Here is a 12,756-nt window from a genome sequence, read left to right on the forward strand (position 1 = left end):
TCAATATGTGGAATATTGTGTAAGGAAAAGTTTATAAATTGAATAATTTTTCAATAATTATTGGTTAATTTTATAATAATTATTGGTTAATTTTATAATAATTATTGGTTAATTTTATAATAATTATTGGTTAATTTTATAATAATTATTGGTTAATTTTATAATAATTATTGGTTAATTTTATAATAATTATTGGTTAATTTTATAATAATTATTGGTTTTTTATTGCTCTTATTGGGTTACTGTATTTTTGATATGGTTTAGATATATATTCCACAACCATATTTTAATAGACATCTTTTTTAGCCACCTCGTTGGGCATTTTGTCTGTTGTAGCATTTGTATTTATATAACACATTCAACTATTAACTATTTAAAATTAGTTTTGAGTATTTAGCAAGCGTTTTCTAATAGATATTTGTTTTTAGAATACAAGAAAACAGTAATTGCATGACTGTTAATTTTTTTGCCTGAAAAAGTACAGTGCTTAAGCTTAAACCATTTTTCCCTCGACCACAGTGCAAAAAAAATTCCTTAAAAGTTTAAATTTAAGAAACTAATATCTGTGGACAACTGCATAAATTACAATAAGAATTTGAATTTCTTCCTTACCAGGTTCAAATGCTGAGAGCATAAGATTTGATTTTTTCTTGCTGTCAGCCCAAGAATAAAGCATTCCATACCAATTTTCTCTGAAATTCAAAAAATTTTAAAATCACTAAATTCTCTTAATTAAAATTATACACCACTAAAAAGATTAGATAATTATAATATATAATTAATTTATAATTTATAATTAATTTATAATTCATATATATTAATTTACACATGATTCCTAATGATGAAGAACTGCTTTTGGAAATTAAAATAGTATAGCCAGGGAATCAATATTTCTGGACTGAAATGAAGGTAACTCATAAGATGATCTGCTATGGTAAGTTTATTATGTTTTGTTGTGATGGCTAATCTTGTCTTCCTACACTGCAATAAGATGACAACAAACTCCTAGCATCTATGTGACATTTTACACCAAAGACATGTTACTCAAAGGGGTTAGATATAAAACAATGAGTTAGTTTACATTTCACTCGTTACCCCATTTGCTTTATAAAATTCTGCATAATTTTTCTCACATGAAATCTACTATATCTGGGTTCATCAACATTCAAACAAAAGTTGGCATTTTTCTTGCTGTTTTTCAAGCATTTTTTAAAAGATATATTTCATAGTTTGAATGTTTAGAGGAAAATAACATTTAGTCATGTTTAATAAACTCAACATTAATCCCACGCAACAATATTCACTAAACCAGGTGGTAAGCTATTTTATTTATTCACAACCCTGTTTGAGAAAAATTCCTTGTGACATCACAACCTGGAGTTGTCACTTACCAAATGATACTGATGTTCCCATGTCGAAGCACTCGATTGATGGTGTATTAATAACTTGTGGTCTATCCTATCCATCCCATTAAAAATTTTAAACACTTTGCTCATATCCCTCTTGCCACCTACATTTTTCCAATGTAAACATATTCATAAATATTCATAAGTTAATCGCACTTAGAAGTTCCATAGAGGAATATAGACAAGGTGCATATGTGATTTAGTAGTAGCTTGCTGACAGGGCCCTCACATCCAGGAGTAGGGCCCCTAGGCTGGGATCTTTTCCAGGGCCCCCAGTCAGACTTCTCATGGGCCCTTCTATAGTTCATGTATAGCGTGTAAAAGCAAAAATTATGAGAATTGTCCCGGGCTCCAGGGCTACAGCCCTGTCAGCCCCGGCCTTGTGGGGGCCATGCCGGCCGATACAAAATATTATTGAGTACCAACTTAAGGAAAGTCTCTCATATATTGATCTCTAGCTAATAAGTTTTTCCAAATTGTTACACAGATTAAAATCTCGTAATGCAACAAAACCCCCTCATGAAACCGGGTCCCCTTGCATACTGGGCATGTGCAAGGGGACCCAGGTTCGATTCCCGGAGGAGACAAATCACCTTTCTTTCCAAATATTAGTTTCGACATAAAATCCAGAAAATTCAATTTCTCAATATATTTTGGGCCAAAAAAACACCCCCTCTCTTAATACTACACTGTATGTTACATTCTCTAGCCCCATATACAAGATTTCTCGCAAATCAAGACTACATTTCTTTCATACCAGATTTCTGAAAAAAGTATGGTATCCAGAGATGTGTAAGAAGGATTCACCCTCTGCCCAAGATTCTGTGATGGCTTTAAAATCTAGGCCCTCCAAAGCTATCAGTTTTTAAGAAGACTAATGCCTAAGCCTCTGGCATTTATTAGAACATTTTTTTTCCCCCTGTAATTTAGTGTAATTCTAGAAACTCTCCATATGACTAATCGAATGTGAGGCATACTAACAGCAGTGCTACAGCTAGAAAAAAGAAACAATACAACTATGCTTATAAAACTACGAGAATGAGAATTGCTCGCAGAAAATTAAAATAACCAGAGACATTAAAATGCAAAAACAAAGAAAATGGTATTGCACACACAGCATTAATTTTATATACATATATATATATATATATTTAACATGATCCTCAAGTGTGTGCATTCCCAAGGGATCAGCATAATCCGTACAGGGAATGTAAAGGTTATGTTAAACAAATGACCATGGCATACTCTGATCTGTTGTTAAACAAGAATTTTTGTGCTTTTACCTCATAGCCAGAACATGGTGGACAACATATTTAATATTTTTTGAGTAAGTTGTAGTTATTTGTTCAATTACTTCACTTTTTGTGACATTTCCATGAATTATGAAATCGTGTAATGCTATAATTAAGTTATCATTTTGCCATGACTGGCTATTGTTTCCATTCTGCAATCAAATTTCCCATGTGTTGGATGATGTCATTAATTTTACATTTTAAAGTCTTTTTTCCCCTCCTTTACTTAATAAAATTATATTTCTTCAGGAATATTCATGTAAATTTTCAAGTCATTCTGACAATCATTCTTTTTTTACAGTGTTTTGAAATCAGAACCTTAGTTATAATCACCCTGTATATCGTAAATCATTGGTAATTAATCTGCATTATTTATGCTTCATTAAATACATTATATTCACCTAATTTTTATTATAGTTTTTGCAAAATAGCTTCCTAATTAAGCATACTGAAAGTAACTGGAGAAAACATCTTTATATTGTATGATTAATAACAACATTAAAAGAATTTTCAAACACGAAGTAATCCATTGAGTTAAGCAAAAAATAATTAAATTGCAAAAGTTGGTTTTTGTTAAAATATAAGAAATATTTATTGATTAATTAAATATGGGAATAGTGTTAATTATATTAATAAACATTTTATTTTAATTAATTATTAGAAGTTTGAATGATTTTTCAGAAATTTTATTGTTTTTAATGTTAATACTATTTAAAACAAAAAAAACCCTGGTTTAAACCAAAAAAACCTGGTTTTTTAGTTTTTTTCACCAACCGTGGTTAAAGTCCTGTTACGTGACTTTGGCTATTGGCCGGCAATCAGGGAGAAGTAAGAACATGCCTTACCTCTGCGACAGCTGACAAGAAAGTGAGTGTTAAGTGGGATGACTTAATGAGTTAGCCCAATTAGGTAAATATTTCTGCAGGACCATTTGAAAACTGATGTTATGAGTGAGGTGACATTAACATAGATAGAAGTTATACAAAGGTGGGATGGTTATTATTTGTTAATATAATTTTAATACAGAAATGGATATACCCTAGATTGCAAATTGCTACCATTCCCTCGACTTTCAAACTGCCATGTAGTAGCACACAAAAGGATGGTTGCTTCCCATCTTCATTGACTGTTTCTTCTTCGATTGTCTCTTCTTTTTCCATTTTTATTGAGCATTTATTATCTTCTGAGAAAAAAACAATTTTTTTCCTATTAGCAGAAAATGTGTACCAACTTCAGAATGGTCAATTCAAATAACTTGCTTCATATTATATGAAACTGTTTCATTAAAACGGCATATCTTATCATATCTTATCGATATTTGACATCAATATTTTATGAATGATGAATCGTGATTTGAAACCTGTTATCTCAAACCAAATATATCTTATTAAACAACTGAACATAATTATAGATGAGAAAACTGTATGCCTTTTCTTTAAAATAAAACATCAACAATCTGAGTCGATCAGAATAAAGGTAGTTTGACAAATTAAAGTTGGGGAAAGTAAAAAAAAAATGAATATGCACAGATCAAAGTAGTAATGAAGCATAAAACTGAATTGCAAGATTACTTGAAGCATTAATTATTACATTTGAAATGCATCAAACTATGCAACCATTTGAATCATTTGTGTCTCACCACAGTCATTTGATACACTTGAGAACTAATTAAACTGGAACCTATGATTAATAGCAAACTTCAAATCACCATTTTGTTTCCATTTCCTTGGGGAAAAATTGGGGCACTGATCAGTCATTGTGGAGACTTCTTGTGGTAGCAGTAGCAATGTGCTGAGCACGGCTTATCACCTCTTTCCCACAGGATGAAGTGAACCTTTGTGTCAAGAAAGATTCTCACAATGGCCGAGTGGGTTTCAGAGTTTAAGCTACAGTTGCATTTTTCGCAAAATGTGACCGTAGCAGCAGCCACTTTCGCAAAAATGCATATAGGAGGTAGGAAACGAGAAGACATCCAATGATAAATCATTAGCATTGTAGCATTTTGCTAAAGCTTTTCGCTTTTTCGCTAAAGGAATTTTTTATGGTGGGTAATATTTTACCTGGTGGGTTTTAACTGTTTAAAGGCCAAACTATCAGTGGAGTTACTTTTTACTCAGGGTCTTTTTACATGCCTATTCATAAGATAATATAATAAGATCCAATTTAAAATTTCAAGAAATATTTTTATTTTTTGTTTGTTTTCTACGATGTTCCATAAATAGAACATTGGCACTTGGGGAGAGATAGCAGTAGAAACTGTAAGTTATACTTGTAAGAAGATCTTTCTGGTGGTATTTCTGGAGTGTCATTATAATAAACAACTTTTTAATCCATATCACCAATTCACAAAACATACCTGTTTTATAATCCTAAAAAAAATATTTATAGACAATTCCCGATTTGTTTCTAATGTCTGTAAAGATGGAAAAACTTTTAATGAACCCATTTTTCACTTAGCTAATATATTCAATGTTTTTGGCACACAGCTCACCATCCTTGCAGACACAATATAATCATAGGCTAAGATACAGGGGGGGGGGGGGAAGAGAGGAAGGAATGGAGCCGGGATTTTTACCTGGACCCCAGAGAGGATATTTCACAAGCCCCTCTACAGTGAATTTATAGCATAAAAACCGTGGCCCCTACATCCCAGAGCCAGACCCTTTCCCCAAGGCTGAGACCTTGGGACAGCCTCTCTATAGTGATTTTATTGATTAAAAACAAAAACATTTTCCAGAGTCCTGGTCTGGAGCCCTGTCAGCCCACCATTTGTGGGGCCATGATATGGGCAGAGATACATGAGCATGGGGACTAATGGTGAAGTCGACTGATCCAATGTATATTATATTTATGCTTGGATATATTCAATAGTAACATATGGAATCACTGCTTTGGGAGGTGCATATCAAACAAATATACAAAAACTAGACAATAATGTATATATAAGATCCCAAATAACAAACCACAATAAACACCAACAAAACAGAATGTCATAAGCTAACTATAAGACAAAAAACTATGTCCATAGACTAACAAAAAATTTCCAATCTTAAACAATAATTGGTTAGAAACAAAACAAAATACAACCTCCTCTAGATTGAATAACTTATATCAAGTGCCGAAAACAAATAAAATGTTGTTCCAAAAAAATTAGATACAACCGCTCCAAAAATAATGAATCTATACCATGCAATCAATCATACAAATAATAACATAAGATCCAATAACAATATATTCACGTTTTCTATGAATACCAGTCTAGAATTTATATTACAACAATAATACAACGTAGTATAACAATCCATCTGTATGTAAAATTTCTTTGTTTCATAAAAATAAAATACCTTATATTGAACAATTATCAACCGACCCAAACCACAATAGGCTGTTGCTAAAAAAAATAACAGAAACCCTTATAGACCTGCTGGAAGGACATTCATGTCACTTGAGGTCAAAAGTGTGTATTATATATGTTTGTATATGCTTGTATAAATATTTTTGTATATGTTATATATGTTTGTATATTGTATAGATGTTGTGTATATGTATATATTTGTGTAATTTAAAAAAAAATGTATATATGAGATGACATCATCATGTGCCCCCAGACTTTCAAGTTTATCTCCGCCTATGAATATAATGTCCATAAGGTGATCTGACTTCTATTCCAGTTATAAAGCAAGGCTTTGGGTGTATATTCAAAAATTCTCCTCTATAAGACTTGTAACTTCTGTTTGAGATTCCAAATTGAAAAAAAGGTGCACAACTGACCAGTTTCTCATAATCTATATAAAAAAACGAATGTATGTCTGTTTGTCCTTTAAGCATTACTACACCATTCATCTGATCGCCATGAAACTTTGGGAAGTTGTTGAGTACACTCCCGTGAAAGTTTCTGGCATAGTTTTTTTTTTTTTAAAGTTTTTTTTCCTTTCCTTCATTTCCTTGAATTTCCTTTCTTCTGAGATCGCAGCAACGCCTGACGGGTAAGCTAGTTCTTTATATTTAATCCAACATGACATTAATATCTTTTTCAAAGCACTGCTGAACAACTTTTGCCACGATGTATTAGGTTTTAAGCTGCAGTACACATCGATTTCGTTTTTGCGAGTGCATGGCTATCTTTTAATGTAGGCAAAATGTTCATGAGTGTAACATTTTGATGCAACACAACTGTCAACCAGCCCAGAAAAATTTATAAACCAAATCCCTAGATTTGTAATCTTCTATGAATCATCTTGAAGAACAAGTTACGGGAGATTTTAACATTTTTTCTTAATCACAAAATATATCCACGTACATCAGTTGGAACTGTTGCCACGAAATCATTTTTGAAAATGTTTTCTTCATCCACGTCACAGGTTCAACAGCAGATAACCAGCATGTATCTCAATTTGACTAACTAGCCTATCATTTGAAAGAATGCGAGAATTAAAACCACCTAATTTAAAAAATCCAACCTAAATGGCTCATTCTTTGGTCTGGAATCTCATCTTACCCAGAATTTGTTCCTCTGCAAGTGATGACTTCTGATGTTAAAACAAGAACACAAAAGCAGCGCGACATGTTTTTATCATGCTCCGCTCTCCAACTAATAGCCATAATCCTAGCTGGCACCATTCTTTGTGGCATTGGTGTGACATTTTGTGATTTTCTTTGTTCTTGTGAGATTTCGTTAGAACAGTTTTTTTTTATTTTTGGGTCCAGTGTTCGCTTTCATTTTTTTGATTTTGTGTTCACAATACTCTCTTTAGTTTGATTTTTCTACCAGATTTATATATTCAGACCAATGAAGGACTGCCATATTTGGATTTGTGAGATAAGTGTTTTTTTATATTCTCTCTAATTTTCATTGCAAATTTTTGACCAATTAAAATTTTTTTCTCTGGCTTTCATATTTTATTTTCATTATACATTCGCCATGTTTTTCCATTGTTTCTTTGCCAATAATCAAATTTTTGCCGAAGTGCTCATACTGGAGGAATATCTGATTCTTCGTGTTTTCTATCATTTTGGTGTTCCCCCTGCCCCGATATACTTTTCATGGATTTTTGGGTGTTAGCAATCAATCTAGAATTTATTCCCGGTATTTTTAGTAAATTTTGTTATTTTGTGCTTTGGGTTTAATTTTAGTAAGTATAAATTGTATTTTGTATCATAGTACCTTTTTGAGGTGTTTGTATTATGTACCTATATATATATATATATATATATATATATTTCTTAATAAGCTGGATAAATGAGTAAAAATAGTAGCTGAACCAAATGTCTGCTGCAACCAAAAAATAGAGAAGACAACTTTATATGAAGATGGGCAAACAGCTGAAGACTTTGTTTGAAGATGGCAAACACAGATTGGATCAAGAATTTGACAGTGCCCATCAATCATCATCGATACTTTGGTGGTTTCGTGATATTTGATGCTGATCTTATCAAGAGATTCTAGAGTCCAGTTAAAAAAATTCTGGAGACAATGCAATGTCTTGGTACATAAAATCATGGTTAAGGCCAAAGACGGCCATAGCATAATGTAATTTTACAATATTAACACATATTTTCTCATACTGTCCATGAAAATGCACATATGCCCAGTTTTTCAACCTGTAATGCAAAGATTGAACAATTCTAGGTTTATATACAGGGTCTTTATAATTAAAGTTCCACTTTGAAATGTCCATAAAAGGAATACTGCACAAAATGTTATCAAACTTGGTAATAGTTTACAGGTGGTCATGGGATTCAATTTTCCAATAAAAAAATTCAAAAACTCACCACCAGCAGGGAATGGTGCTGTATGCAATATTATTAAACAAAATAAGGCACAGACATCTGTTTAAAATGTTTTTAATCATTTCTAAAATGTGTTACAAAGCATGTTCAATGTGGCGTCCACCATTTTCTGAAAGCAAGTTATATTGCAGTACTGCTTTCTCAACAGTAGCTCTTAGCATATCAGAAGGAATGTTACAGACATGTCTGTGTATCACATTTTTCAATTCCGCCAAATTGTTTATCATCACCAAAAACAGTGGGTTTGAGGTAACCCCATAGCTAGAAGTCACAGTGTTATGAAGGGTTCATTCGAAAATTCTTTCAACTGTGCATCTCTACCCGAGAAGAAAAAGCAGTTGTCTTTTGACATGAAGGATGAATTGGATTAAAATATTTAATACACATGATACATACTATACAAATTCTCTAGCCCATTTGAAAAAGACTGCTTCCATTCGAGCCGAAAGCATCGTTTCAACTATATCTTCTACAGACAAAGAGAGAGAAAAAGCAAAAACAAAACATAAAGGGAGAGGGGTTTCGTTAATGACGTCACAATCGTCTGGGTCAAATCCTGACACAAAATATATGAGAAAAACATCTTCCCACGCACATACACTCATACGCGACACACAGGGATTGAGGTCTGGTGACCAGGGTGGCCAAGAAATGGGGAAGTGTCGGCTTATTATCTGGTTATCCGTGAAATGGTACTACTGAAGTAACTGACTGACACATGTACCAATGTGAGGCGGAGCCCCGTCCTACATGAAAAAAATTGTGTCTAAAATGCCATGTCGCTAAAGTTCAGGTATCACAAAACGTCTAACATAGACTCTAAGCAAGCGGCAGTCGCAGTGCATGTTATGGGCCCAATTGTCTATTGCTCTTCAAAGAAAAATGGCCCAATTATGACACTAGCTGCCATACCACACCAAACGAAGACTTTAGGAGAATGCAATGGAACTGGGTGGATAACACAAGGGATTTGTTCAGCCCAAATCCTGCAATTATGGGTGTTGACATCTCTATTTAGGTAAAAAAAGGGCCTCATTCATCCTCAAAATGTTCCATGGCCAATGTTGGTTAGAATGTACAGACGTAAGTGATTTATGAAAAATAATCAGCTATATACTGGGTGATTATAATTAAAGTTCTGATTCCAAAACACGAATAAGAACTGTTGGTCAGGATGGCTTGAAAATTTGCATGAAGCAATAGAATTTTCTTTAGTGAAAGAAAAAAAAACTTTAAATGTTGAAGTAGATGATGCTGTACTTTTGGCCAGTGGTATAATCTATTTTGCAAAACCACATCATTTCAGCACTTCAACAGCATCAGTGTGTGAATAGCTGGGCTGGACAAATCCCAGGTGCCAGGGCGAGTAGGAAATCTGTTTTGGCACCTAAAATTCTATATGCATCATTGCTAAAATAAAGTAAAAGTATGAGACAATTTTTTTTTTGATTTCGTAATAATGTGTCTTCCAACATGAGAATGGGTCATAAAGTTCCAGAAAAGTAAAAAAAAAACATTACTCAGGACTGTTTTTCTTGGGGGGGGGGCATGCTTTGCTCTTAACAAATTTGGCTGGCAGTTAATTTTTTTTTTCGATTTGTCCAGCCCTGGCGGAGATAACACAACTTTTATCAAGATGCACATTGCAACACCAGCGAAGCAGCTGCTAAAGAACCATTTTGACAATCAACTGGGCACCATGTTCACCAGAGAGGTGAATGCTACTTTACCCTTACAACTTTTGGTTTTGGGGATACCCCAAAATGTTATGTGCAGTGGTTGGATTGCAAACTTTGGTGAATTGAAAGCACATCCACATCATTACCATGACATAGGCCTAAGCTGATCTGTTGTCGAATAAGCATTTTTGTTCTTACAGCCAGAACATAGACAACATATTTAACATTTTTTGTGTAAGTTGTAGTTGTTTGTTTAAATGGCTTCATTTTTGTGAGGTTTCCATGAATTCTGAAATCGTGCCATACTAACTGTATTATCATTTTGCCTTAACTAGCTATCATATCCATTCTGTGAGCAAATTTCCCATGTGCCGGATGAGTACAGCATCGTCTATTTTATATTTTAAGTATTTTTTTCCCCTTCACCATACAAAATTCCATTGCCTCAGGAACATTCATGCATTTTCAAGTCATTCTGACCAGTGGTTTTTATTTTAGTGTTTTGAAATCAGAATTTTAGTTATAATCACCCTGTATATCGTAAATCATTGCTAATTAATCTGCATTAATTACGCTTCATGAAACTTATTGTATTTGCCTAGTTTTTATCATAGTTTTTTCAAAATAACGTCCTAATTGTGTGTATTGAAAGAAACTGGAGAAAACTTTATTATAGGGTTAATAATAACATTAAGAGAGAATTCTCAAACACAAAATATTTCCTTGAATTGTTATAAAATAACTAAATTGCAAAAGTTGGTTTTTGTTAGAATGTAAGAAATATTTATTAATTAATGTGTGAATTGTGTTAATTACATTAATAAACATTTTATTTTAATTAATTATTAGAAGTTTGAAATTTTTCAGGAATTTTATTGTTTTTAGTGTAAATGCTATAAAAACTGGTTTAAACCAAAAAACATCTTTTAGTTTTTTTAAAAAACATGTTTTTTACCAACCCTGTTTTAAACAGTTGTCTTCATGTCTTATTTTGTTTAACAATATTGCATACAGCGCCATTCTGCGCTGGTGGTAAGTTTTGAACTTTTTTTAATGAAAAATTGAATCCCATGACCTCCTGTAAAAGTATTACCAAGTTTGATAACATTTTGTTCAGTAATTTTCCTTTTATGGCTATTTCAAAGTGGAACTTGAAGTATAAAGACCCTGTACATAACGAGGAAAGACATACAACACTTATCCAATCAAGTTGATGTAGATCTGCATGAAAATGTTCATGTACTGTAATAATCCATTATAAGTCAGATTTTCTACTTTTTTTAAACAACTTTTGGAGTATTCTAATTTTTTTTTAAAAGGTGAAAAAGTAATTCAGCAGGTACAAAATATCAAATATCTTGGACTTCACATTGGTAGCAATCTAAAATGGAAACTTTATGCACTTGAAATAGCTAAAAAACTGTTTCATCGTATACAAATTCTATTATCTGAAACAAAAGATAATGGCAGAATTTCTGAGAGAAATTTACTATGCGTGGTTTTATTCAATTGTCAATTATGGTATCATCATCTGGGGAGGCGATTACAAGACAAATCTACAGCCTATTTGTTCTATTTAAAACAGATGTTTCAAAGCAATTTACAGTGCTCGCTCTCAAATCTCAATTTATAGTTAATATTGAAATACATGTTCACATAACACACATAGTAGCATTTGATACAATAAAAATTTGTATGAGGCAACTACAGGCATATTGATAATATAATTCACTTCTATAATTGAAAATATACATCAATATTGTCTATTGCTATTAGAAATTCAAAAAGTGATTTTTTTTAAATGATGCAAACCTAGATAAATTCTGTATTACCAATAGTAAAGCATTAAATAGTTTGGGAGCAAGGTAGTATAAAAATGTTTGCGAAATATTTCTTTTCTAAATGAGGGTATGCAGTAAATTTCGTTTGGTCTTCTCAGTGATATGGACTCTCTTTGAGTGCATATTGATTTATTACGATATATGTAGAGTATGATTTGGTAGATGGCGTTATGTATTATGGGGAGTAGATTTAAATTTTGTTACAAAATTTATCCAAAATAATTTTATTATTTAACTTTATTGTTTATTATAACTTTTGTGTTATTTTTTCTTTCGTCTTTACTTTTAATTAGTTGCTCCGTACAGGCTCAGGCCTCTAGACGACAAACATTCAGATTTGACTGTTTTATGTGTTATTTAACTTTGGAAACTTGGAAATTTGGAATTTTAAGATGCATTCAATCTACTTTACGCAAATTTTTGGAACTGATATGCTCAATAAGAATTTCGTAGAAGAGAAAAATGCGAATTATACAACCATACTATTAATTTGAGCTTTCCAACTTGAAAATTTCATGAACGGCTTTTAAATTTCTGGTTTTAATTTTTTGAAACAAAATGAGTAATTGCAAAAAAAAAAGAAGACATTGTAATGGCAAATGACAGCACTCAACATGGCCTCCCCCCCCCAGCAACAACTTTTTTTACCCCCTTCCATAGTGAATTTATAATTGTGAAAAACCAAAAGAAAAAGATATAAAAATCTTCCTAGGCACCCTGCTATAACATTCAATACATTTTTATATAC

At 32.4% G+C, this 12,756-nt stretch overlaps 1 protein-coding gene across 3 annotated transcripts in view; it reads right to left on the bottom strand.

Moving 5' to 3' along the window:
- Window positions 1-12,756, bottom strand: part of IntS14 (integrator complex subunit 14) — a 50,291-nt gene that overhangs the window by 23,157 nt on the left and 14,378 nt on the right. For 2 of the 3 annotated variants that reach the window (XM_089253981.1, XM_089253982.1), the window contains exons 5-6: window positions 3,737-3,881; window positions 613-692 (exon numbers count right to left, since the gene is read on the bottom strand). In XM_089253981.1, coding sequence (XP_089110107.1) covers window positions 613-692; window positions 3,737-3,881 — 225 coding nt within the window. The remainder of the gene's footprint in view (window positions 1-612; window positions 693-3,736; window positions 3,882-12,756) is intronic. The other variant, XM_089253983.1, reaches the window with a different exon arrangement.

Source organism: Pholcus phalangioides, unplaced genomic scaffold, assembly GCF_987345545.1.
Source record: "Pholcus phalangioides strain wild (caught in Gottingen) unplaced genomic scaffold, Ppha-v1.0 ptg000039l_1, whole genome shotgun sequence".
In the NCBI taxonomy this organism is placed as follows: Eukaryota; Metazoa; Arthropoda; class Arachnida; order Araneae; family Pholcidae; genus Pholcus; species Pholcus phalangioides.